At 52.3% G+C, this 26,787-nt stretch overlaps 8 protein-coding genes across 8 annotated transcripts; 1 reads left to right on the top strand and 7 right to left on the bottom strand.

The window, feature by feature from the left end:
• Positions 1–1,893: 1,893 nt before the first annotated feature.
• N7539_003838 (putative Rho guanyl nucleotide exchange factor) lies at positions 1,894–6,658 on the top strand (the record flags this gene model as incomplete). The annotated part of the gene is made up of 4 exons (XM_056933440.1): positions 1,894–2,675; positions 2,734–4,127; positions 4,182–6,049; positions 6,104–6,658. 4 exons carry the CDS (start codon positions 1,894–1,896, stop codon positions 6,656–6,658), a joined length of 4,599 nt encoding a protein of 1,532 aa, XP_056790981.1.
• A 402-nt stretch (positions 6,659–7,060) lies between these two features.
• Positions 7,061–9,326, bottom strand: N7539_003837 (tRNA lysidine(34) synthetase; the record flags this gene model as incomplete). Its single annotated transcript, XM_056933439.1, has 3 exons — positions 7,061–8,814; positions 8,926–9,099; positions 9,191–9,326. 3 exons carry the CDS (start codon positions 9,324–9,326, stop codon positions 7,061–7,063), a joined length of 2,064 nt encoding a protein of 687 aa, XP_056790980.1.
• A 589-nt stretch (positions 9,327–9,915) lies between these two features.
• On the bottom strand, positions 9,916–11,643 carry N7539_003836 (tetratricopeptide repeat protein; the record flags this gene model as incomplete). The annotated part of the gene is made up of 1 exon (XM_056933438.1): positions 9,916–11,643. One exon carries the CDS (start codon positions 11,641–11,643, stop codon positions 9,916–9,918), a length of 1,728 nt encoding a protein of 575 aa, XP_056790979.1.
• A 1,047-nt stretch (positions 11,644–12,690) lies between these two features.
• On the bottom strand, positions 12,691–13,461 carry N7539_003835 (uncharacterized protein; the record flags this gene model as incomplete). Its single annotated transcript, XM_056933437.1, has 1 exon — positions 12,691–13,461. One exon carries the CDS (start codon positions 13,459–13,461, stop codon positions 12,691–12,693), a length of 771 nt encoding a protein of 256 aa, XP_056790978.1.
• A 1,657-nt stretch (positions 13,462–15,118) lies between these two features.
• On the bottom strand, positions 15,119–18,813 carry N7539_003834 (WD repeat protein; the record flags this gene model as incomplete). Its single annotated transcript, XM_056933436.1, has 8 exons — positions 15,119–15,367; positions 15,426–15,612; positions 15,677–15,765; positions 15,823–16,775; positions 16,844–17,060; positions 17,122–18,379; positions 18,612–18,713; positions 18,773–18,813. 8 exons carry the CDS (start codon positions 18,811–18,813, stop codon positions 15,119–15,121), a joined length of 3,096 nt encoding a protein of 1,031 aa, XP_056790977.1.
• Positions 18,814–19,042: 229 nt separating this feature from the next.
• On the bottom strand, positions 19,043–19,852 carry N7539_003833 (uncharacterized protein; the record flags this gene model as incomplete). Its single annotated transcript, XM_056933435.1, has 2 exons — positions 19,043–19,523; positions 19,572–19,852. 2 exons carry the CDS (start codon positions 19,850–19,852, stop codon positions 19,043–19,045), a joined length of 762 nt encoding a protein of 253 aa, XP_056790976.1.
• Positions 19,853–20,088: 236 nt separating this feature from the next.
• N7539_003832 (putative mitochondrial carrier protein (Pet8)) lies at positions 20,089–21,218 on the bottom strand (the record flags this gene model as incomplete). Its single annotated transcript, XM_056933434.1, has 2 exons — positions 20,089–21,075; positions 21,159–21,218. The coding sequence occupies 2 exons, from the start codon at positions 21,216–21,218 to the stop codon at positions 20,089–20,091; spliced, it is 1,047 nt and encodes a 348-aa protein (XP_056790975.1).
• Positions 21,219–22,292: 1,074 nt separating this feature from the next.
• On the bottom strand, positions 22,293–25,187 carry N7539_003831 (uncharacterized protein; the record flags this gene model as incomplete). Its single annotated transcript, XM_056933433.1, has 4 exons — positions 22,293–23,050; positions 23,149–24,487; positions 24,717–25,021; positions 25,133–25,187. The coding sequence occupies 4 exons, from the start codon at positions 25,185–25,187 to the stop codon at positions 22,293–22,295; spliced, it is 2,457 nt and encodes an 818-aa protein (XP_056790974.1).
• Positions 25,188–26,787: the final 1,600 nt, after the last annotated feature.

Raw genomic sequence — 26,787 nt, 5'->3', positions numbered from 1 at the left:
CAACCACCACTTCTGCTCTAGGATGCATTACATCTGAAGCTGACAATTAAAAGTGTAAGGTATCGATCTGGCCACGGGCACGTATGACTCGTACCAAAGAGAGCGTCCCCTACTTAGCATCTACCTATCGAGCATCGATTGTGTATGTCAAGTCTATCAACTGAGCCATATGGCAGGTTATGGCAGGTAGTGGCACTGATGGAAAAGGTCCTTAGCGGGCACCTCTACTTCTAGCTGTAGATTTGCACATTTTAGTAAGGTTGCACAGAGCTTGAATCCTACAGAAACTGTTCTAACGTAGCGGGTCAGTTGGTAACTACCTCAGACTGTACTAGTAATCCCTGCGCTTGAATGTCCACTCTTGCTCCAGAACCTGACCGCCGAGGGGTTGTCGAAACCAGGGAATGTACAGTAGTAGCACGGCACATTTGAAACAAGACTTACTGTACAACCCTCCGAGACAACTTTAGGTTGTTCTTCTAAGACCTTATATGTAAGTCAGGCATTAGCTTCCTACCTAGAGGGGTGCTGATGTGATGGGTCATATTGATCCGCCTTGCATGTGCACTGGGCAACGGTTGTGGTGGCACGCGTTGGCCTGACAAACACCACATTGGACCACATTGGACCACGATGGATGACTGGAAGGACCTCGCTGCCCGTACATCCGGACATAGTTTGTTTCTTACAGAGGGTCTGAACTCTGAAGTGGGAGTGTACACTATAGTATCTTCCATGAATACGGCTCGAACCGGCTTTGAGATTCCTGAAGATCATCTCCACTTTGGGAGGTAAGGTAATCCATCCATCGCGGGCGCTAAGCATCCTGTAGTGGATGATTATTGCTGTGGTAGCTCGAGTCGATCACCCATCCCACTGCCAACTAAGGTCTTGTCAGTACTATTGACCCATTGCTCTGGATACTGGGAATATTCCGGCTTCTCGCCTCACTTACTGGTAGTCTGGTAACCATGCTGAGGATTGAAAGCTGGTCTTGCTATATCTCTGACCTCGCTGCGTGTCCCGGTGTTTGAAAGATGAGTCAGAGCTGGTAAAACTGGAGGGCGGGTATTTGTACCTGTTCCAGGTAGTCCTCTGAATTTTGATCGGTTAAGTTACCGTTGATGTGCCTCAACCATTAAAGAAGTAGTAGCACTAGCCCGTGATACGGTCTAGAGGAGAGTTTGAGTCGAGTGCATGGCAAAGGAGTCTGAGAGAGGTACATCAACATCAGGTGATCAACTGACTGCTCGAGTCATCCAAGGTCACCATTTTATCGGCATACAATCCAAGATCAAACCATCATCACCACAGTAATGCAGTCATACAGCCATCCCTTCTTCAGCCCTGGGTCTCCATCTCCAAATCGTGGCTGTCGCCCGCTGCCCGCACTCCACCCGCGTATCTCCATCTCATCGTGTTGGTAGTCGACTTTCCATCCCCCCCCCCCCCCCCCCCCCCCCCCTCGAAACAATCCGCTCTCTTTCTCTTTCCTGCTTTGCGCGCCCCTCCTTGTGGAATATCACACACATTCTCTCTTCTGATTTCCACAACCACTTACACCACTCGTTCCTTGAATTTACATTATCTTTTTTTTTCTTTTCTGATATCTGTCTAATCTACCTTCTCTGTCGAGGTTCTTGACATTCGAGATAGTACGACCGCCATTCATTTGGACAGCAATGCTCTCTTCTCCGCATGCTCTTTGTCTTCTCTAGCTTCGTCGTGACTGCGCAACCTGAGCCCCCCCCTTCCCACTTCACCACGCTCTTTGATTCTTTCTAATTCTTTACGCCACCATTTCCTCGGAGCTATCGGGAGTTCGGTACACGATCGCCATCGGTGGAGGAGCGCCATAATCGCGAAACGGCAGGTGCAACACACACTCCCGCCATGGCACTCAACACGAATGCGCCGGGAGGCACCACAATGGCGGACTTGCCTCTAGAATACCTCAGTCTCTACCATGCCGTTGATACCCATCTATCTTCCATTTTCATCTTCTATGGACCTGTCGCGACAGCAAACGCCACCGTGAGCAGCTCGCGCATCCAGGCGCACATCTTCACGCCCGCTGGGTTCCAAAGCTACTCTCGAATCACCATCTCCCCCGCCGCACCCCTCTACGCAGCCGTCAACCATTTGCCCCGCGACAAACAGGGAGACCCCATTACGCGAGGACTTGCTGTTAGCATGTTGAAGTATTTCGCTGAATTGTCGGAACCCGTGAGGAAGCAGTTGACAGCTTCTGCCCGAATGGGCCTGCGACAGGGCGAGAGGCCCCCAAGGCTCTTCGATGATGTGCATGCTGCGGAGTTGGCGAATAACATGAAGTTGGTCGAGAACCCGTCCGAGATTGTACGTGATGTTCGCAGTGCCTGTCAGGAAAGGAGGATCCCTTGGGTGGACATGGATGTGGTGTTGCCTGCGGGGCTCATACACTGTCCACAGCGGCGAGGAAGCGCTGGCTCGGACATTGAAATGACCCAGTCACTGGACTATGGCCCATATACACAACTCATCGAGGCTCTGGGTCAGCCGATGTTTCTGCCTACCTCCAGGCTGAAGCGGGCGCCATCACAACCGACCAATGTCAGCAAGTCGAGAATCTTTTCGCGGAGTCAAAAAGAGGCCCTGAGATTGACCATGTGTGAATTTGTGGATACGGAGGAACGGTATGTCGCCAAGGTGTACACCTTGGTGCATGAGGTCGCGGAAGAATTTCGGCAAAAGGCCCAGCGCAGAGAACCCACGAGCCTCAGTCCAGATGAGAAAGCTTTGGAGGCCCTCTTCCCCCCCCTCTTTGAATGAGATTCTGGACATCAATCTAGGATTTCTCGATGTGATCAGGAACATCCTGGAGGAGACGGAGAAGGATGCTTTGGAGGATATCAGTCAAGATACCGAACTGCCCGCCTCCAAAGCACATCGAAGCTCTTCGCGGGACGGCAAAGATGCCATCGGCGCAACCAAGTTCGCCCGGGAGTTGCTGGAGTGGTTACCCCGATTCTCAGCGCCGTATGCGGATTACATGCGTGCGCACAACGGCTTCACCCAAACACTGAACTCGTTCATGCGCGACAAAACCTCGAGCTTCTCTCGACGCGTGCACGAGACTGGAGAACAAAGATTACGCTCCCTGCTGATGGAACCTGTCCAGCGGCTACCCCGCTATAGTCTGCTGATCGATACCATGACAGGCAGTCTGCCGCTGGTTCATCCTGCGGTTCGGCCTTTGCTGAAAGCGCGAGATATTGTCAAGGACATCTGCGCCCTAGATAACGGATCGCCATCTAGTCATGTGCAGAGCCTTCGACGGCTGAGGGAGATTGTTGATGGCTGGTCAGGGAAGTCTTTTCCCGAAGGTCGACTGATCACCGCCGTGGATGTTAATGAGATTACGCCGCCATATAATCTAGAATCGCGGACCTCGGCACCAGCTGCCGGCATTATGCTACTCTACAAGAACTGTCTCGTTCTGATTTCTAAATCTGTGGGCAGTCGCGTAACCGCACGAGGATTGCTCGCCGATATCGACGACGCGGCATCGTCGAATGGCGAGACGCCGACATCAATCCCAAGCGCTGACCTCAAAGTTGCGCAAGTGTTCGAAATACACTCTGTGCGATGCATGCAATCGGGTTGCGGTCGATTACTCTACATAATACCTACGACACATTCCCCGAGTGCAGCTTCTCCAAAAGGTAGCGACGACGTTGTCGCTTTGAAACTGACGGCATTGTACGAAGGAAAAGTCGGCAAGTTGATTGAAGAAATCACCAAGGCCCGCATTGAGGGACGATTTCCAGAACAACAGCGGGAGGGGGGCAAATGGACTTTGCGCAGCCCTCCTTCGCCAGCCAACAACACCGGTATTTTAGCGTGCGTCTATGAGAATGGGCAGAGCGTCGCTCTAGAACAGGGGCCGGCGCCGTTCATACGAATGCTCTTCGATACACCAAAAGCTGAGTGGGCCGAGACTCTTCAAGCATCAAACGCAGATGTCGTCATGTCGATAAACTCCTCCGACAACGAACAGTTCAGGCTTGACATTGACTCAGTAATCGGTTCTCCGTCGACGGACTTAGTGACCGTGGACACGTTTGTTCCGACACTTCTTCGAAGATGTATGTGTGCAATGGCGCTGAGCCAGTTTGAGCGCGCTGCTAATGGGTTTATAGTACATTCGCTTCTCGTTCCCCTGAACGGCGCTCGCAACACAAAGCTGATGAAACCTCTGATCAGTTCTAACTATGAGATTCTTCGTTACATTGCGGGCGCTTTAGTCATGCAAGTCAAATCATCACGCAGCTTCCGACCTCCCTCGCCCACCAAGCTCATTTCAAATTTCTTGGGAGGCAGTCGCGAGACTGTGCCTACAGTCAAACACCCCAGTTCAGCTACCTTGCTTGGTGAATTTCCGAAAATGTCACCGCAACGAATCAATCTTTCCAGATCCAATACCCTTCCATCTGCATTTCCCGGAAAGGACAACTGTAAGGAAAAGCAACCGGAAAAGGACAAAGACAAGGAGTCAAGCAGAATTTCTATGGTGGAAGTTTCTGGAGCCAGAGGTCCGGATGGTCAGCTGCGGTCCTTAGAACAGACGTTTGCTGCTTATATTCTCTCGTTACAATCTCGCAGTGGCAACATTCTTGGGCGTATGCTGCGTAATCGAGAACATGCGGATCGCGCACTTGTCAACGAGCTCTACAACATTCTACTGGAGGATCCCAGTAAGTTGCAAGCAGCCGCCGAGGTTCCCGTGGATACTCTTTTCGTTGCATTCGAGACATTCATGAGAAATGCCTGGAGGGAGAATATGGGGCCCATCATTGATTCAACAGCACTCAAAAATCTTCAAAAACATTTCGACAATATGTTTCCCCGGGACTTCGAGGAGCAATTCCGGAAGTTTCTGGTCAACACCAACCCACAGAATTGCCGAGCCTTGGCGGCTATCACTCGACTCCTTGCTGAACTTCTCGACGCGTCTGGAAATGATGGTGACCGTGGCGCCCTCACGGTTGCCTTTGCAGAAGTCCTGACAGAAGACGGGGACCCTGTACAGCATGTGTCACTCCTGGATCGTCTTGTGGACGACTTCGACAATCTGTTTGAGGAGCTCATCCCTTACGGGTCATCTGTGGAAGGCGCCTTGAATTTTGACCGGAGTAAATCACCTCAAACGAGCAAGGGGTCAGTGAGCTCCAATAGCTCTTCTTTCCGCCGACGCTTTGGATTCAATCTTCATAAAGACAGCTCCAAAGCTGAAGGAGAGAGCAAAATGGCGTCAATTCTACGCACCCTCAGCAAGAAATCCAGTCCAGGCGAATCTGACCCGAACATTCCACGAGGCTCTCTACTTCGATCCAAGTCTACGGACGTAGATAGCCGCTTAGGATTCTTGAGACCAACATCCCGTGAGCGTCCATATGGCTTCTCCTCCGAGGAGCAAATTTCTAGGCCGGGTACCGGACAAGGGCAGCCGCCGTCCCTATCATCCCTTCGGGGCATATCTCACGATGGTGCTGTGAAGCTTCGAAGGAGAAGAAGGAGCTCTTTATCAGACTTTCGCCCCGATACGGCGTCTTCTGACACCTCGCATGTCTCTTCTATCGCGCACCTGCGCCCAGCGACTCCGTCGAACAGACCGCGAACAGAATCAATCACGCCTGCTAGTCAGCCCCGACCTCATAGCAGCTACCTAACCTCTTCAAGTAGGCCTACGTCACCGACCAAGGCCCCTTCTCCTGGTCGTCTTGGATCTCCTATTCGCCAAACATCGCCTACGCGCCCTGCAACTCCAAGCCGGAAGGAGAATGTCGACCCCAAAGTGCCTCAAAGAGAGCGATCGACTCAGTCCAAGTTTCAACATGCTGGATCGCCTCCCCAAGAGTCCAAGCGGCGATCCCGTGCGACCAGCATCCCTCAACGAACCCCTGCACTCCGAGAGCGGGCACCTGCAAATGGTACCGAGGTTAGGCGGCCGCAGTCATCCTCCTCCTCGCAAAGACCGCCAAAGCTGCGAATGCAGAGTCCTCAAAAAGTAAGCGATATCCGGTACCCATTGATGTGAAAAGTCACTAACAATACGAGCTAGCTTCGAGAACGTGTGCAGGCGGAAAAACACAATCAAGCCATTGGTCAGGCCAGCTTCCACAACGAACTCCAAGCTCTAGGTGACGAAATAGTCCACTTTGAGTTGCCGATGGGCCATGACGCGGAGGATACAGTGGATACTCCCAGAGAACGTCGATCTCCTGACACAAAACCTCATCTCCAAAGCCGATTCAAACGCCTTGAACAGCGATTCAATTCCATGGCTGGAGAATACAACGATCGAACCTCAGCCCTTGAAAGAGATCTAGAGTCCTCCTTGGTCGTTAGCGAAAAGCGCGTCAAAAAGCTAGACGAGCTATACCGCGAAGCAAGTGCAGAGAATGAAGCACTCTACGACCGATTTAATGCAGAACTCAGCAAGATAGCGAAAGATGTTCGGTCTGGCAGCGCTGAAGACGTCCTCAAAGACCAACTGAGTAATGCGCTGGAGGAGATCAGCCGTCTAAAGAAGGAGAATTTCCGACTTAAGAGAGAAGTCGGAGGCCTTAGAGCCCAGTCTGCAGCTGTCGCTTTGCTCAGAGCTAGCGAGCAGTAGGCCCTTGTCTTCAAGTATCACCTGCACAGGCGCCCAAAAAGCCAATTCACCCCTTCCTCAATCTTCCATTCCTCGTTCTTTATTTCTACCGTTCACTACATTTTCATTCTGATATGCATCCGTCTGGCGAAGAGCTACGTTCCACTCTCATGTTCTCTCATTCCCGGAGGTCTTAGCTTCTATCTCCTTTGTCCTCCACTGTTATTTCAACGTCATTGTCCAGCTCTTGTCAACGATACGACATACCATTCCCTTTCTTTGGAGTTCTTGTTCGACTCACACCTACATCCGTGAGTGAATTTGTTTTATGCATAGCACTGGAGAATTTCATGTTGACCTGAATTTCTGTCTTTCCCATTATTCTGTACCTTACTTTGGGGTCTATTGTACAATTAACCTCTCCTAATCCAGAATCTCAGGTCCGCCCATAAGCCGAACGGCCTCAGTATCAATCATCTTGAACATCCATTCCCATTTCACTCTCCACGTCTCTCCACAGTATGTAAACTCTACAGCGTCCTGGCCATGTTTTCTCGACAATGCATCCAGCCTGAAGTCAAGGGTGGGTAAAGCCACGAGATGCTCTGACCCGCGCTTTAAGTCTGCACCGGGCTTTTCCACAGCCAGGATGGGAAGCGTATATCGCGCCGAGCCAGGAGCATGTCCCGCAAGTCGGGAACGAAGTGCATTTTGAATAATGAAGGGGAATTTTCTTCGTGTGCGCTTCATTTCTGCCCTCAATGCCGGGTCGAGCCTAATGCGGGCGACATCTGTCTTCTGAAATTGCCGAACAACAAGTGTTAGGTCACGCGGCTTGGGGGCTGATTCCTGCCCATCCGCCGTAACCGAGTGGACTTTGAATCTTAGCCAGTACCGGTCATCCCAAAGTGTCCAGGGAGTAGAGACTTCCGGTGATTTAGATGTCTTCCGGGGACTCGGGGTTGTCTTTGAGTCCAACGCAATGTCGTGTCGAATGACTGGGCCTTTGTTCTTGAAAAAGGGCTGTCGCGATAGTAGCCATATGTTGCTGCCACCGGGAACACTAGGTTCGGTCTCTTTCACAGCTAGAGGCTGGAACATGAGGCCGCCCAAGGTGAAGGTTTTTCGAGAAGACAAAGCCATTTCACTTTGAGAGTCGTTTGTATTGGAGTGACTAGTCCCTTGGGTATTGAATAATCGATCCACAAAGGGTTCATAGCTGCGCACCGGGAAATGATTCCCATGGAAGGGAGAAATCAACTCCGTGATGCGACGGAGAGTGAGCGATTGAATTTGTAAAAGACGAGAAGGGGACAATTGAGACTGCAGTGGGTCTAAGAAAGACGGGAGATCTACAATCTGCAGGACCATTGTTCCTGATTTCAGATTCAGGTCGAGCATGCGACATCTCGAGGTGAGCAATTGGTTTGAGAATTCGGTAGAAGTGTGAAGGAAAGATTGGCTGGAGCTGATTAGAGAGAGGATTGACGGTGCTCGCAACGCTCGTGGTAGAGAGTCTGAAGCAAGCATGCTGCGGATAGCGTTCCGTGGGGTCAATGTCGGGTCGAAGTTGGTCGGATCTGAGACGTATGGAATCTTGTTCGCGTGACACGTCTCAAGAAGGCGAGCTTTGGGGAAGGACAAGAGTGGGCGACAGAGATGGATTCCGCCTGTCGCAACTGGCACGCCAGGTAAAGATGCCTGGCTTGGTAATCTCGTCGGGGGTTTGTTTTTTGACAAGGATTTGATCCCCTTTTGTGGACTCGGTGGATTGAACAGGATACTGCCCTTATTCTGGTCATCGACTTGGACGTGCATGGGCACCTGATCCTGTCTCTTCTGGTCATTCAATCGAATGGAGGAGCCACTCTCGGAGACTCCGTAGAGGCCATGACACTCTGGAATTCGCGCCACTTCAGGAATACCGGCAAGACCGGCGCCTCTTCCACCAGAGCTAAGACGCCATATGGTCGTTTCCACAGTGTCATCCTGGTGATGGCCCATAAGGAGAGCATTGATGCCCCTTTCTTGACAGGCTAAACCCAAGGCACGAAACCGTAGATGGCGAGCGTGCGTTTCAAAAGCAGTAGGTAGAGCTGAGGCTTCTAGCACGCTGTCTGAGCTATCCTGGCTTGCAAATTGAGCCCAATTCAGCTCCAGAATCCTCGTTTCGATCCCTGGGTAATAAATAGGTCAAAAATCCGGACCATGAACCTTTGAGGAGTCGCAGACCAAAGAGTCGCTTAAAAGCGGACCCGAACTGGAATCTCAATCAAGCACGGACTCACCCATTGCGTCGAGCCACCCAGCTACAGTTCGTGCCTCTTCACTACTTTCCGCCCGAGCACGGTGATCAACCACAAACCCGGTGACCGAGACAGGTCCAAGTAGACCAGAGCGCTCTAATTGACGACACAGAAAGGCCAGGGCCATAGAATCAGCTCCACCACTGATGGCGAGTCCTGTAACTGAGTATCAGAATGGTCTGCAATTCATTCCATTGAGATTTACCCTGCTGGGCAATCTCTTCGCATCAATTCGGATGTCTCTTACCGAGCCTACGCGGCAACTGCGTAAACTCATTTCGATCAAGAGTCCGACCAGCTGCAAATCGTCCCTCTGAACCAAACCAGGCACGGCGAAATTGCTCGACGAACTGCGTCGCCGTAATCGCTTTGCTGCCGGCCATAGAGGCGATAGTCGACAAGGTGCCAAATGGTGGTGTTGATGATGGCCGGCCTCGGTCAATTTATTCTTCCGAATGCCCGAACTAAGGTGCGTGTCTCTCAAGTGCGTCCCATGGTGTGGCTGCTCATGGTGCGCTGGATGTTGAGAATGCGATCAGATACAGGATGAGACTCTCGGTCAGCAGGTGATGCTGGAACCTAGAAAGTGGTTCTGTCGTTTGTCTCCACTTCATGGAGAGCCCAGGGCACGGGACTCCACTTTTCTGATGTTGAAACTTTACATAGAACGATGATCCCCCCAACATTTGCGGGCATAAGAAGGGCCGTCAGATAAAATATTGCCAAAAAGCCTACGTAGGCTAATTAAACAAGCTGTGAAGAATGACATTAATTAAGTGCAGCTCTAATCGACTACTCTGAACAGGCAGATTAGCCAGTAGTTTCTGTCAGCGTGTCCATACTAAAAGCCCGAAGGACTAGAGCGAGATGGAAGGAGGCCCGCAAATTCCTCGACATCACTCGGATGAGCGATATTCCAGGGACCCCACTGCATAAACTATATACTATTCTGTACGAGAGCGCGACGAATAATCACATCTTGCATTTATTGTTGGAGCAGCTCTTCTCAGCGTCTGCAGCTTGCTCATTGTCCGTGCGACAAAAGCAGGACGATTGAATCGGCACATCAGCCAATGCAAGTGCAACTGTCAGTTGGGGTCTGATGATATTTGCTTCAGCATCCCGTCCCAGCCGAACCAGACATTCGTGATAGCCCTGCAATGCCCAGACATTGTTGGGGTGACGGCGAGCTCGAATGACCGACTCATCCAGACCCAGATCGGCGCGGTACACGGCAGCAGACTCTTCCACATGATTCTGCTCCAACAGCAAAGCGGCATAGGCATGGCGCGCAGGCTGCATCCAACTCCACGGTTCGCTGTAACCCAGCTCATCGTCCAACTGTACGGCGCGGCGGAGATGGTCAAAAGCTTCGGCGTAATTGCGGCGACGGTATTCGATCTCACCATCCAACATCGCGGAGGCAATCCCCACAATGTCAATGCATTTGTTTGGAAAATCAAGCCGACTATCTGGAATTCGCTTCGCGGCCTCTTCGTAGAGTTCCTTTTGCTTCATCGCATTAGGAACATCTCCCGTCGCTGCATACGCGACACCCTTGGCATAGTGTGCTAGTGCGGTGGTGACGCAAAAGAGCTCTGGGTCCTCAGGAAGTGGGTAATCGATGATCTCCGTCCACATACCAAAGCGAACCATGACGTGCGATCGCACTGACATGAAGACCTCACAATAATCGGGCATGGCTTTCAGCATCTCCAAAGGCAGCGTGCTTTCCATGCGATTCACCGTATCCATGGCGATGCCCTTTCGACCCGCGAACATGGCAGCGTAGATCAGCGTGTGATAGTCATGCATGCGGTAAAGTGTATAGAACCCTTTGGTTCCGCGGTGATGCATGAATTTCTCGTCCGCGATGGTGGCTTGCGTATTGCTGCTGATTGCTGCTCGATAGTCTCCAACCAGGAAATCCAGGTGAGATGGCATATGGCACAGATGACCCGAGTCTGGCACAAGTGTACGCAGATGGTCCGCTTGAATCAAAGCAAGCTCCGGTGTGGGTGACATCTCCATCAGGTGAATGTAGTGATGTAGCAGGCCAGGGTGGCGCTTCGCAGCATCATGCGCCAGCGCTTTCTCCAGGACGGCCTTCGCCTCCAAAGTTCTTGTTCCCGGGTTAGGCTTCCCTGTAACTAGGTTCCACAATTTCCACGGTGTCAGAATCATAAGAGCATCGGCGTATAGAGTAGCCACGTCCAGATCGTCTCCGAATCGCTGATACACAGCTCCCATGGCGTCACAATAGGCTTGGTTTTGCTTGTGATACTGCTCTATCGGAGCCGGTTCGTCGCTCTGGTAGCGAGACTGAAGTGCAGTGATCAAAGCTTTTTCCACCGGCGACCGGTCAGTGGTGAGCGCCAGTGCTCGACGAGATGCCTCGTAAGTACGCCGCACGATGTCCGGGAGATCTTTCCGCAGAGCTTCCCATGGTTGATTATAGTTAGGACCAAGCGCCAGAGCCAGACCCCAGTGGGCCATTGCACAAGATTCATCGAGCTTGATGGCCCGTTGAAAGCACAAGGTTGCCTCGGCGTGGGTGAAGGCATACGTCCAAACTAGACCCCGGTTGAACCACACTTGGGCGTCAGGGTGGCTGGTTGTGATTTTCATTCCATAAGCACCCGTGTCGAATGCATAGTCCTTCACTGTATGAAAATCTGAGGGGAGTGCCGTGTTTGCCATGGCGACTATACGATCTTGCAAGCGATTGACAGTCTGACGTGCGAAAGTGGCAATGCTTCGACGATGGCCGAGAGGGGCGGTAAAAGAGGAGAATGCCTGCCAACCTTGAGCGTGCGGGCAATCGACTCCTCATTACTCCCGTCGGCCCTGCCAAACCTACAAAGCCTAGATCTCACCAGGTGTCTCGTCAATGGTAATCGGCTCCTGTCGACATCTCTCTCGTCTACCCTGAGTTGCTTGGTTCACAATATTACTTCAATTGAGTGCAATTCGTGTTGATATTCTTGTCCAAAAAATAGAGCAAAACCTTCCCACTCAAAGTGGCGGATAGTGGCCAGTGCCGACTAGCGCGCAGATAGATAGAGTATCTTACGTACCAGCACCTCACTCATGGGCTTGATTAGTATGTATCATCTGACGGCATTTCGGAAGAGTTTATAAGATTCAGTGACACCGGCTTCATCGTTTCCAACACCACAAGACCTCTCAGTAGGATGTTGATTTGGTATTTTCGCTTCTGTCAAGGTCGGGATCGAGGCACCAGTTGTCTTTGATAAAACTACAGACGTGGACCATGCCGTGGTAACAGGACATCTCGTGATGACTCGTTAGCTTATTCATATCATCAATACCTCGGGAAACGTTCTCTTTTCCAGCCTTCGGAGTTTTAGGAGAGGCGTGCTTGAATTTCTGGGTGGACGGGTTCTTGTCCCTGCGGTTCCTGAGGACCCTGCGGGGGCTGGACTCGTGGGAAACATACTGGGATACTGGTGGAGGTACTACGCTGACCTCAGGCTCCTCTTCATCGCTGGCAAATTCCATATCTGGTCCATCGTGGGGATAGCAGACATAGTAACGTAGGAAGAGGTCCCAAGGCGCCGATACCATTCGCTCAAAAGTGTAGATCTGCGAAGTTCGGACTTTCAAGATGCCAGACTTGTTGTATTTAGCCTGAACAATTCGGCCATGGCGTGGTCCGCACAAGAGTAGAAGAAGAACCTTTGATGTAGAAGTTAGTCTCGGTTGCTTAGGGATTCGTGAGGCTTGTTAAATTGTGTAGGAACCTACCGGGAATAGTGATGTCCTTGTGAAATCCTCTTGCTGCAGGCGATTTTTGATCACCTGAGCAATACAAGCGAGCTCGCAAAAGAGCAGCTCGCCTACGACGGCAATGGCACCGGTGCGCACAACGAGCATCATGTGTGGACGGATCGTACTTGGATCACGGGGATTATCTTGCCACTCATAGTTAGCCTCGACGTACCAACGCGGAATCTGAGCGTTTGGGGAATAGCCGCCAAGAAAGCCAACTGGAAGTTCTTCGAAAGGATTGCCATCTGCAAGTTGAGTCCACTTGGAGGTGTCCGTGAGAAATTCGTGGGAGCGCCTGGTCCTCTTGTAGGAGCCTTTGTAGAGTCTCCCCAGGTAGGAGGAGGTACTTTCCAGGTTTCGATAGAAGATATCGGCTTCTCTTCCATTCGGCTGGCGGTAGCCTACTATCCCTGCCTGATCAGGGAGTCTGTTGTAGAGCTCATCATACCTGTTGTGTAAGTTTTGAGTGTTTTGCGATTGTTCCGACATCTTAAGTGAGAATCCGGCAAGTTTCTCGGGGGACATGGGCTCGAAGAGCGACGTGCCAAATGATGGAATATCAGGATTGAACGTTCCAAGGGTAATCCGGAGCTTCGTGAGATCATCGCGCGAGTATGTGGGCTTAGGGTGGGAGTCGAGGGCCTGGAGAAGTTTGGAGACAGCTTCATCGTATTTGGTCCTCAACGAAGCGCGTCGTGTCATCAGCTCATCGAGTGAAGGATTCATTTTAAGATTCAAGGCCCAAAAAAAGGCCAAGTACAATTGGAGGAAGTGGTTTGAAACTACGTGAGTCTAGTCAAGGTGGGTGGAATCAAGAGGATGCAGTAAGTGAAGGAAAGGCAAGAGTGGGAGTTTGGGGAGTATGACTCATGAGGGATGATGAAATCACATGCATAGATAGTAGAGGTAATGTCTGCGTCGGCCGGGAGCCAGCTTCAGGAAACACGAAATATCTATCTATATAATCTTCAAAGTGTTCCGGAATTATGAAGTAATGATGAAGTGAAGGTACCAGTGTTGAAACGACTTGGAAAAACACATGTTCTATAAAGCCCACGTGACTATCCGGCTACCCTTTCCTTCTCCCTGTGTCTACCTACAAGGTAGGGACCGTAGGGTGATGATGTATAAGATACGGTGGAAGATACTCAACGAGTAGCCGAATGCATCCTGTTCAGCATTGAATACCGAAATACTCCAGTATTCGAAAACCACATGCAGCCGGCATGCATAGATCGAGAATTTAGAAGTACTGAAATCGCTACTTCTGTATATTTCATATCAAAGAAAAGCATATCCATATCGGATACCACCACATTGAGCAATCTAGTATTCGGAAAGTCTTCATGAATTTCTCAGAATCACTTCAACTAAGTAGGTGACTACTAGCTTTACGATACCTTTGCAATCAATCCGAGAGATGTATACCCTCGTTTGGCACGAAGCAGCTGCCTAGGGTCATTGACGCATTATTGGGGGCATTCTGTTCGATCATTGTCACTTTTTTGTCAATGAATCTTTTCCGATTTTGATTCTCTTCAATAAGATTGAATATGCTTATTCCAGGGCGCTGCTTCAGTATAGCCGATGATTCCGCGGCTCGCCGCAGTCCATAACCTAGGTAGAACCTTTCCTCCGTGGTAATCTCCGCCTTATACTTCTCTCACATTCTGCAGCTACACCTACAAAGTAAACTGTATCTCATCACCCTCCAGACAGAGCGTCGAGAAAGCAGATCCTCTGCAGGAACGTATCGTCACTACCTCGCTCATCTCCTTTCTCGTTGCAGTCTATGCGAAGCATCTTTGCTTGGAGAACGCATGCGTCTGGGCTCTGGACTCCGCAGAAGGCCGGCCTCCCCCAGGTAAGGTTCTCGTTATGGTTCTCAAGGCTTTCGGCGAAGACACGCCGACAGAGATTACTAGCCAACCTTGAAACTGTCTGAATAGATTTTCCAATCAAAGCTGCAACTATTGGAATCTCCTATTCATAGCTCATCTTTGTTGATCTTATTGATCTTAGTACCCTATATAACAACAATCTACCCGGCGGCCATGCCTATGCACATGTCTAGAAAGAAGGCAAGGACCTGGGCTTATCGTGCTACGTAGACTTTCAACATAAGAAAAGTGTAGTCCCCGTACCATCTGAAATGGAATGTATTCAGATGTTAGGTACTGTTTGGACATCAGTCAGAATACTGATTTGAGCCTTAGTCTGAAGACAGGGTGCGATGCTATCATCGCTTAAACCGTCTGATGATATACGGCCCCAATTACAAAGTACCTCAGCTACCTTCAAAGTCACATTACGTGAGATCCTGAAAGGTGACAGAAAAGAGTGTAAATCCCTCTTCAAAGCTAAAAAATCTAGCAATACAAGATTAGGCAGCAGCCGAGCCAGCAACCGACCCTGAATTCGTCATGGAGTGAATGCTCGATGGAGCTGCTGTACGATCCCCATTAAGAACGTGGCCCTCGACCGTTGGCAAACCATGAGTGTCAGGGTCCGTCAATCCAGGCGGGGGATGAATTTGCTTTTTGCCATTTGCCTTGTAGTGGAGGATCATGTCACCAGAGGTGCGCCAAAGATGCGTTCGGATGGTGGCAAGTGTCATGTTAGGCGGGCAGAGCTAGAACGTGTATGTCAGTACAATGGAACTCCAGGAAAAGGCAAGAAATAGATCCTACCATCTTCTGGCAGTAAAGCTCGAGATACTCCTCCGGCGGCATCTGGTTGGATTCGGGATCATCGGGATTCGGGGGGTCGATGCGCTCGGCAACGTAGGCCAACACCTTTTTAGTTCGGAGCATGCGATTTGCGTTGAGGCGTGAATTAGTGTTGGCATTATTCCCTGGCCCAGTCATCGCACTTGGTCTGTTGGAGATCAAAGTCAGCGTATGCAGACCCTCGCATTCGAATCATTAGATCATCTACTCACGGATCAGGTTTAGCCACAGGAGGCAAGGAATCGTCGAATGGTTTCAAGACAAAGGCAATCTTGACTTGCTCCTTGAACGGTATTGAATTCTGCGGGGACTGTTAGCGATAGTGTCAAGAGGTATATCATTGAGATGACAAGTGTACCTTCAGTAGCAGCTCTCCAAGCCAATGGGGGATAGCCTTCTCCAATCGTTCAACATCCTGGCCAATAAGGCCCACGTTTCCACGATAGAGGTCTGAAGCCACGGCGGTGTCACCGGTCTCTTCTTGAATGAACACTGCCGTTCGCGATGGAATATCCAACCGAGGCGTCTCATTTTCTGCGCTTGGTGTGATTGTGGAGCTCAATTCTTTGCAATTCGGATTTTGGGCCAGATAGTCCTCGTACTCGTCATGAATCCGTTCGATAACCCCACTAATGTTCGTCTCGTACACCTTCTCTTCCTTTACAGATGAGACTTCGGACTCTTCAGGCTTCTCATCCGGGACCTGCGGCTTAGTCTCCGTGGATGTGCGACCCAGCTTCTTGGGGAAGTTCAATTTCTTGCCAAAGAACGATCCCTTTCGCTTCTCTTCTTTTTCAGGCTCCGCTGGCGATTGCGGGAGTGCCGGGTTAGAAGCGCCATCGAAAGGTGACATGGGTGCTTTGTCATTGTCATTACGGGCGTGGCGAGAGGAGAAGTAATCTCCGTGTTTCTCTGAAAAGGACGATGGCCCTCCATCATGCTGGAGATTACCCGACGACAGCCCATCTGGTATGTCAACGTCGGTGGGTGAGAGGAACGAGTGACTTTGCATCGACGAGCTCAAAGCAGCTGCCGGGCCCGGGGTGCCTGCATGAATGCCGAAACCGGGCGTCGTGGGACTTCCTGGGAAGTCCGTGCCAGGACGCAAGGTAGTCATTGACAGATCATTGTGAATCGGAATGCCTGTGCTACGAGGGATTTCGTATCCAGGCGTAAATGGGCTCTTGGGAAATAGTTTGGCTCGTTCCTCTGCTCTGGCGAGTGCGGCATCGCGGTAGTCTTTGTCGCGTCGAATCTGTTCGTCGACCAACGGAGCGAAAAGCCAGCGGAGAATCCATTTACCCAGGTTGACTGCAAAGGCCCGTCAGCATCACAAACTCACACCTAGCCCGGACCACAAGTCATGAAGTGCTACTTACTGCGCTGATCATCCCGGAACTGGGCTAGATCAGCCGGGGACAGATCAGCCTCATCCGCATAGACCTCGGCATCGAAACAACGATTGGGTTCAAGAATGACTGACAATCGTCCCGTTCGGATGTCAATGGTACACCAATGGGAGATACTTTCAGTGGTGTTGATTTCGCTCGCAACATCATCGATGTGGCGCTTTCCAAATGACTGGACGGGAACGCACTAAATTTCAAAGTCAGTTTGAACAGGTCACTTGTACAGAGCTTTAGTGTGAAAAGCCTACCTTGAGTAGATCCCACAGGACCACCTCCCCTGCCGAGTCTTGCGTGAGCGTACGTTTCCGGTCATTCAGCATCAAGCTCTTGATGAGACCATGCTGGCCCTCTATCGTTTCCTCTGGCGCCGAGTGCACAGGAGTTGCCATATCGAGATCTCCTTCCAGCCCAGGCAGTCCAGACTGCACACCGCAGGATGGAGCAGGGCGAATCAGCTCGGAAGTAGCTGTGAGCTGCAGGATTGCGGAGAAGGGAATAGTCTTCGGGGTCTCCTTTGTTGGAGTCTCGGGCTTGGGAGTCTCGGGTGGCACCTCTGGCGAGTCGGGAACGCGTCGAGGATGAGGTGGCGTCTCAATGTCCAGGGTGGTATCAACATTTCTCCAGCGGTTGATACCTGATTTGGGAGTAGCCGTCCAGATAAAGTCGCTAGCCGCCACCACCTTGACAACACCTTCGTGTTCCTGCAGGGCTGCAACGCAGGTACCTTGCTCGATATCGGCCGATCTGCGGGTGTCCGTCTTCGCAACCAACCCGGATCGGTCACTCGAATAGAATACCGACAGATCTGGCTCGTCTGAGAACAGCGACCAGACGCTGTCATTGTGCATTGTTAAGGTGTTCATGCAGCGACCCGCCGTGAGCGACCAGACCTTGATCGTCTGGTCCGACGATGCAGTGAGGATCGTATCTCCCGCCTCATTGACCAGAATGTCGCGAATGGTGTCGGTGTGACCGACAAATTTGGTGACCAGTTTGCCCGATTTAGGGTCCCAGACGCGAACTACATTTTCGGGCCCTCCACTGGCCAGCACGGAATTCACCGCGCCGAGGGCATAGACGGACCCTTTCTCGGTAGTATCGTCTCCCTCGGCATTGATACTGAGAATCTCACCGGCGCCGCTGAGATCCCATAGGTACAATTTGTGATCGAGGCCTCCCGATGCAACCCACGTGGCCTGACCACTGGGAGTCGCAAGTGTCTTGACATAATCACTGTGCTTTCCGATGCGTTCTGGAACATCAGTCGACTCTGAATGTGGCCGCCACAGTCGAACAGTGGTGTCCGACGAGGCCGACACCAGGGCCGAGTTGTTGTGGGTCAAGACAATGTCATTGATCCAGTGGCTGTGAGCCTGCACTTGTGTCTTGAAGCGTGTTGGACCGGGGGTGTGCTTGGACGACGAATAGGGATTAGAGGCATGCAGCTGAGCCAGCGAGCAGTCGAGGTCCCACGAGCAAACGACACCGTCACGCCCGGCGGAGTAACTACCGTTGGTCGAAAGAGTCGTCACATTAGAAAGCTGTGCAACCCACGTGGGAAGAGCGGGAAATGGGAGAGACGGGAATGAGCGCATCTCGCACAACATCCGCGGCAAGACCAAAATAGACCACAACACAACACGGCACAACAACAACAATCACAACTCGACTGATGACGTGTAGACATGAGAGAGATTGCATAGACCGAGAGAAAAAGGAAACAACATGTGCTACTTACAGAATGGAGTTCTGACGGTCGACTGCCAGCCCGTTCACTCCCAGTCGGTGGCCGCCGGGAGCATCAGGCAGAGGAAGCACTAGTTCCGAGGCTGTGAGTCTGCTGCACCAGCCAGTCGAGATCTCAATGAGGATCAATCAGCTGGGTTCACTGCGACTTACCGTACGTGACCCTTTGGTGGTTGAGTTTTCGTGCCATACATGCAGTTGGGGGAGCGCAAAGACGGGGGGATTGCGGAGGAAATGCGGAGCTTATCTGCCGCTCGTCAGGGCCGATCACACACGTTCACGGTGGGGAGAACGACGTCACAATGTTCAACCCACTCTAGTCCGACTGAAGGGGAAAATTAGGTGTCAGATGAAAAGCAAGAAGGACTGAGACGATGTGCGGATCAATTCAGCAAGATGGTGTACAACGAAGACGGAAGAAGGTCAGGACAGGGGAGAGGCTGTTTTGACGATGAGGGGAAGTTCAGTTGGAAGCGTAGTGAGAGAGAGACGGAAAGAGTGCAAGGGAACCGTGCCAGGGGCAAGGAACGCCAAATCGCTCGCTTCGACGTTGATTATCGAGACTTTGATTTCTTCACCAGACTCTCGGATCGGGCCCGGATGCCAGTTGGTCACCGAAAGATGGTCCATTGCACAAAAATTCCAATTGGAAAAGTTCCCTTCCCCCCAAATCCAGCCCTTCGACCGAAGATAAGTGAAGCATCGGCCAAAGTCCAGTCCGACGCCATCTCTAGATCCGTGGCCACGTCTAAGCTGGATATCTGGGGAAGTGGAGGTCCCACCGGCCAACACTGAACAGGGAACACAGCACAATTGTAGATCCTCAACAGCACCGGGTTGAGTTCCGTGGGGGCAGTCTGTCGGGTCGAGGTCAAGGTGTGTTGAGTGTTGCTTCTGCTGGCACCTACCGAACCAGAGCATCTGGAGATGATTACCTTACATTCCTTCTTACTTGTCGCCATGGATTGTGTGCGCAAAAATATTGCACATGGAGCCCAGCTGCATGAACAAGCACGGGTGATATTTAATCTCGTCCAACGGAGCATCCGGACTTAGTCCAACCTTGAAGGATGCTGAATTGAGCCATCTTGAAAGTACTGTAACAGATACTCGTGATGCATCTGTGAGAGACCTCCAGTGCACAAGGCATCGACGACTGGAAATATCCTCATCCTTGATCGAGTCGAGGGGGCAGTTCACGTTCCTCAAAGTTTCCACGGATGCCGCCTCCATTAAGGCTAGTCAGTGCCCTTCTTCCACTCACGAGGTACCTTTTCATCTACCAGCCAGAGATGACAAGTACGACTTGAAGGACGACAATAGTAATGCAGCTTGCATCGAGATCCAGAACATGTCTCGCAAATTGTCATTCACCACTATTGTACAGCATCAATTCTATAATGAATTTACGGCAGTCGAAAGAGGTCAAGTCAAACTTCCCCTTGAAACAGGAAGCGCCCCTCTACCTTTTAAATAGCCGACCCCAAATGTCCATCATCGCGCTCCTTTGCTCCTTCTAGTGTGTTCCACGCCCACTGATAACTGCCTAGGAAGACAGCTCCGCCAATACCGATCCAGGCAACGCGGGGCCCAATGCCTCGCCAAAACGCACCAAGGCCCTCTTGCGCAATGCCTCGAACAATCTCCTTAACGCGCACCGGTGCAGATCCACCGTCTCCTCGCCGCGCCAGCATCACCCGTGTCTTGATCACGTCGAGCGGTGTCGTCAGACCGGCGGCAATGGCGCCAGCTACGCTACCGAACATGGCACTGGTCGAGGCGGGGATTTGCGCCATTGGGGCCGAGGGTGACGATGACGATCCGGACACGTCTCCTGCGCGGAGATACCGTTGCGCATAGGTAGCTTTCATCGACTCCCACATGGTGAATTGCAGGACAGTGAATGGAATCTCACGGGCGATGGTGATTCCCGCGCCGCGGTACAGTTCTCGAATGACCTGGCCGTAGCCACGCTTCAGTGTCGCGGTAGACGCAGCCGCGCTGGATCCGGCCGAGCCCGGCGTGTGCGGCACCTCGTGGCGAAGAGAGAGGATATCCTTCAGCGCGAGCAGACTCGAGCCACCGAAGAGACCGGCCTGCGCGCGCTGCTTGATCACCTCGGTGGGCACGCGAACAGCGCACGCAGAGATCTCGCCAAGGGAGGAGGCGAGGGAGTGGGTGAGGAAGACATGCGTGGTCGAAGGGGTGTCGGAGGAGTTGGACGGAGGAAGAAGAGAGCGCTTGACGCCGTCGTAGACGATGAAGAATGAGGCGGCCGAGGGCGCTGAGCCAAAGAGAACAGAAGGTAGACCGGCATAGATACCGCGGATCGTTTGACGCAGGGACAGGCGGGGAGCTTGGGGTGTGGAGAGGTCGCGTGCTTTCTGCAGACGGGTTTTAATGGTGTCCAGAGGGTAGAGGGAGCAGTCGACCGTGAGGCCTGCAACGGCGCCGGACTGGACAGATAACTTGAATTAGGTCCTGCGATTTCAAGGGGGGGGAGAAATATGCATAGCAGGGATCAAAGGTCGCGCTGTACCAAAAGGGACCTGGTCCACAGAGAGGAGACCAAGGGCTCTCCGTCGCCTGGCTGCGTCATGGCGAGTCGGGGATTGAGATTGGTTGGGAAATTGGGGGAAATCGGTATGCTGATTGATCAATTTGAAACCATACTGAGGTGCTCAGATTATCTCAGCTCGTCAAAAGGGAGTGTTGCGCCGCGGCTGGGCCGTTTCAAGCTCAGTCAAAAAGATTCCGGCGTCGGAGAGAATCAAGCTTCGTTGCCGCAAGCTGGTGGAGATCGAAGGGTTTGCTCCGCGGCCAACCATGCGGGTGACAGCCGAGGCCGCTGCAGCGGAGATCTTACGTCAATTCCGGTAGATGCAGTGACAGCCTGACGGAACATTAATTTTGGCGCCAACTAGATTTCCCACATTAGACGTGAGGATTGAAAGATTAGTAAAAAAAAATTTAAAAGATACGAGACCTATATAAACCCAGACGGGTGTCAGTCGATCGAAGGGAAAAAATACTTTCTTCTCTACAGTGGGGACAAGTATCTACAGGCGCCGACGACCCAAGTACAGGGGAATATGACCTGAGTTGAAGAAAGAGATGCAGATGAAGCAAAGATAAAGGTGCGCCAGTTGCTTGAGATGACTCGGTAAGAGCGAGACATCCGAAGGAAACGAAAATGAAACCAGTCGACCGCCACGCCAACTTGGCCGTTTAAGAGCTGCATGTGGCAGGGAGTTAATGGGCAAGACGTTTCCATCAATTTTTGCAAAAAAGCAAGAAAAGGGGTCCAGCAAAGTCCGTCCAAATCTAGAATTTGCCTGGCTTCGGGTTATTGTAGACATGCGAGGACCGCTGAAGGCATCTGGGAAGGCAGTGCACAGGGGTGTGAACTATAGACCACAACCCATAATGGCTGATGAGTTCACGCTCAGAAGTGACAGCGGGAATGAAATGACCATTTGAGATCGCCACGCGATGATTAAGATATTAATGGGTCGACGCGCGGGGTGGAGCGTGGCAAGGGGTGTTGAACAATGAGGAAGAACAAAGAGGCTTCGGTGATATATAAACCGTTCCAAAACAGACGAGTGTCTGAGGCGATCAGGCCCCGATGATGGGTGGCTTGTCGGCAAGGTTTGATGGCCACCGTGGATGCTTACTTGGCCTTGCCGCCTTTGCTTGCAACTGCTGGACTTTGAGATGGTGGCTCAAGGACGTGGGTGTGGTTTGAAGCACCGATGACCTCACCCGAGTCTTCTTGTTGACAGTTCATGATGTTACGGACCCATTCATCGGCAAGCACTTCTTCAAGGGTTGCACGCTCGCTGGGATTGACCTTCAACATACGGCCAATGATGTATCGACTTTCTCGAGGAAGGATGCGGAGGAGACGCCAAGGCCCTTTGATGACCTCCTGCTTCGGAGGCGGCTGGGGCGCGTTCGGGGGCAGAGGCGGAGCTTCCTTGCTGGTGGTGCGCGCCGCTTTATGTCCGCCATTTTGGCTAGGCTGCTTCCGTGGCATTTCACCAGGGTTATCGCTCTTTTCTGTTGGGGAATCGGGAGGGTTGCTACCATTTTGATCCGCTACTCCAGCGCCCGAAGGCGCGGCGGCAGACTTGCCGGGCACGTCCTCAGACTTGTCCTTGTCATTCTGTACCGTGGAGGTCAAATCTGGGCTGGACTTGGCTTTCGGATGGCGTCGGGAATCAGCTTCGGTCACTGGAGTGCCTGGTGTTGGCGTTGCCACAAACAGACGATAAGAGTTGTCGGATGTGCGTGGTTGTTTCCACGGGAAGCGACGAAGCGTCATACAACAGAAGATGATCGCCAGCGACCAGACATCTGTGGGACGAGGATCATATTTCTTCTCGTCGTATACCTCGGGAGCCAGATATGGATCAGAGCCGACGATACCTGGAAAAAGAGGGAGATATTAGCAAAGATGCACAGCGAAAACCGGCGGTCAGAGGACAATAGAAGCGGGAGGGAGCCAGCACAGGCGCTGTATTTACCTGACGCCGGAACGATATCGTTCTCGAAGGGATAGCGAAAGACGACGGCGCTGCCGAAATCGATGAGCTTCATGATGCCCCGATCGCTGACAACAACGTTGTCTAATTTCAGGTCCCGATGTGCGAGACCCATACCGTGAAGGTAGGCGACACCGCTAAGAATCTGCTTGAATGAACAAGCGATTTCCTCCTTGCTCATCTTGCCTGTCATGACAATGGCGAACAGATCGAAAGGAGCATACTCCATGACCTCGTACCAATGGGGCCCCTCTTGAATGATGTCGAGAGTCTCGATGATGTTGCCGTGGTGTAAGGTGGAACCGATACAGAACTCAGCCGTGACCTTTTTCGAATACTCCTTCGGGGTCTCCCAGCTGTGGCGATCCCGGAACTGTTTCACGGCAAAAGTGACGCCGTCACTGTTCCGCTTCAGCAGGCGAACTGACCCGCCTGCACCAGACCCCAGCACTCGACCCATTTTTCCATACTTTGAATTTAGCCCATGATCATCGGCAAAGGGCACATTGTCGGTCGCTATTTGATATGGGGTGCTCTTTCCAGAGGTCCGACTCGAACGCTTCGAGGCGGAGGTTGGTGATTCGGGACGCTTGTTGCGATGACCCATCTTGAAGAATCGCTTCAATTCGGACATGGATCCATGATGGTGATGATGATGGCCGTGTCCGTGTTTGCTTTCGCTGGACTCTTTCTTGCTCGACCGTTTGTCGCTGGACTTTCCAAGATCAATGGCGCTAGCCGATCTCGGAGGATTACCGGGACGGAAGGATCGTTTCGAGTCTCGACTATTGAAGATGAACCGTGCATCCAGCTGGGCGAGATTTTTGGATTGCGGTGGCCGCTTGCTCCGGGCATATGGATCATTCGGCTCACCGACGGGAGTGATCGTGCCGGGCGGAGTATGAGAGTATCGCGGGGTTGGGGGAGGACTTTCTTCCTGAGAGCTAGCATCGGCTCCGGTAAAAAACTGAGCGCGATGTCTGGGGACGGCGGTGTTGATCTGGGATGGTTGTTCCGCGGAGCCGACCTTTCTCATTGGGAGATGATCCGTAGAGGACGGCCGCGAGGTGGGAGCGCTTCGCTGCGTTCCGTAGTTCTCGGCCGATGAAACAAGAGGCGAGGCTTCTGGTGTCATCGCGGACGCATTCTGCTTGGCTCGGTCAATTGCTTGTAGCGCGGCTGCATTGTCGCCAGATCGACCGTCGCGGGAGTTGGTTCCCGCTGGCGTCAGGGGAGGAGACTGAACTGCCGATACGGGTGGAGAGTGATGGGGGAGGTGACGAAGGACCCAGTGCCGTGGGCGCTGCGATCGCTCGAATCCCTCGAGCCAACCTAGAAGCGCGAACGTCAGCATCACAATGATCCTAGCACGGGACACCGTAGACCAGTCTCTCGATCAAGGAACGGTTCAGCGAAGGAAGTAGAGACCGAGGAGGTGAATGGTCATATTGCGCTGAGGCGTGGCCCTGCCCATGCGAGCATGAATCCCAGGCCCTGCAACGAGCCGTCGCATAGGTGTCATGAAATGCAGAGAAACAGAATGAACATACCCTGGAAGGTGGCAGAGACATTGGTTCGAAGGAATAGTTACGAAGGCGTGATTCTTGAAGCTGCGACTTCTGCAAGCTCATCGCCAGCGATCGAATTTCCTCCTCGCTAGAGACTTGTTTGTACGCCTCGGGCTGCGGTGGTATTTCCTGCACGGGCGAAAGAAGGGTCTTTGAAGGTTCGATTTCCTGCGTGATGGAGGAAAAGCGCACCTGGCCAGACTGCGACTTGGACTTGGCGTCCGCGTCACTGGCTTCCGAGACCTGGGCGGGCATCTTGGCTGTGGATTCGGCAGTGGGCTTCAAATCTGAGCGCGGGACCATCAGTCAGAAACATCCCATTCCCGCTTCTCGTTGATGGCCTGCATGTAGGACGGGCGATGTGTGGATAGAGAATCAGACATTGGAGGTAGACATACCTGACTCCGTGAAATTGGCAGCTGGTGAGGAGGATTCGGCCAATTCAGACGTCATAGTCCCAGACAACCAAGTTCCTAACCGTTTGAAGGGGGGTGGAAACTCGGGCGGGACGCATGCCCCTCGCCAAATGCAATCAGGTAGAGAACGGACACAGAGCAAGGACAGGGTTGTCAGAAGATCAAGACGCGATGCAAAGGTGTGGTGCGACCGTCCTTGCAATGGGAATCGGTCGGAAGGTGCAGAATAGGAAATCGGGAAGTCCAGAAAGCGTTTGGATGACACAGAGTGAGGAGGGGATGCCCGCCTGGTCAATTACGTGGGTGAGGCAAATCTTCCTCTTTGAGTTTTCGGCGCCGAGTGCGTTGCGATACGATAGGCCGGGCCAGTACAACAGCAGCGGTCCAAGGCGGAGTGGGGTGTCCTGTCGAACGCAGCCAAAAGGAGCTGCGACGCGAGGATGCTGAGGGCAACGGCGACGGTTGTCTCAAACCCCCGAGGCCGCGGCTGTCGATCGAGGCAGGATAGAATGGAAGAATCGCAACGCCGGAGAAGAGGGGGGCAGAAGGAGGGAGAGGGAAAGAAAGAAAAAGGGCCGTGGTGGTGGGTGAGTGAGGGTGAGGGTCTGTCGAAATTGGCCTGCCGGAAGACCGGGAAAAGCCTCTTTTTCGGGGTAAGTGGGATCTTCAATCTACTACGACGGTGGACTGGACTCTGTAGAGGGGGAGTAAGCTTGGGCCCGAGAGCGGAGGCGTGGGCTGCAGTGCTTCAGAGTAGATGACCCCCATGCCAACTGGACAACTTCCACGATCCAAGTTGGAGGAAGCAAGTCTTTCCAGAAGCGTCACGACGGCCACGCCGAGGGTGCTCGGGCGAGGTACCTGGTACAGACTGTCCGTACTTGGCCACCCGCCTCGGCTGGGTAGTCGGTACGGTAGCACTGGCGCTCGAGAGGGCAAACTGCAAAATACCGGGCGAGACCACCCGTCCCGATGCTTGGCAGCAACCGGCATCTACTCACGAAGAGTGATTGCAAACAACCACCGGACTGTATCGAAGTTATACAGAATAGGATTATTTGATATCCCCAGCTATTCAACCCGAGCCTCCGATTGGGGATGGATGCTCTGGCACAATTGTTTCATGCTCATCCAAGTGGCCAGGAAATCTGTTCATATCAACTCGACAGCGAAGGAAGTAACATAATCAGTCGGAAGAGGGCGGACCGGGCAGTCGACTTGCGAAGGGGCGGATGCCGATGATGTCGTTTTCGAGTAAAGTATAGTTCCTCTCGGTCTCATCCAAGGGCCCTGATGGTTCCGACGGCTGGGATGAGCGGGAATTGCTCTAATCCGCACTCGATGCACGGTACTGTACCGATGCCATGCAGGTATGCAGTAGTGCCGCGTGGATGCCGGCTTTCCGGTTGTCCGTGAATATTATGCAGCTGCTTACCTGCGAGCGATGATATACTGGACACTGACAGTGGATGGCATCATGATCCAGTCGCCAGCTACCTAGGTACCTAGTCTGTTCCCGGTCATGACCTGTGGGGTGATGGCCCCAAATGCGATCACACATTACCTCCTTCTCTACCGGAACTGCTAGGCTGTATTTGAGGGAAAGCAACACTCAACTGAATGTACAATCCTTGCCG

Source organism: Penicillium diatomitis, assembly GCF_028827545.1.
Source record: "Penicillium diatomitis strain IBT 30728 chromosome Unknown utg000004l_segment0_segment0, whole genome shotgun sequence".
Lineage (NCBI taxonomy): Eukaryota > Fungi > Ascomycota > Eurotiomycetes > Eurotiales > Aspergillaceae > Penicillium > Penicillium diatomitis.
The sequence above is the reverse complement of the archived record's forward strand: the minus strand, read 5'-3'. Positions and strand labels throughout refer to the sequence as shown.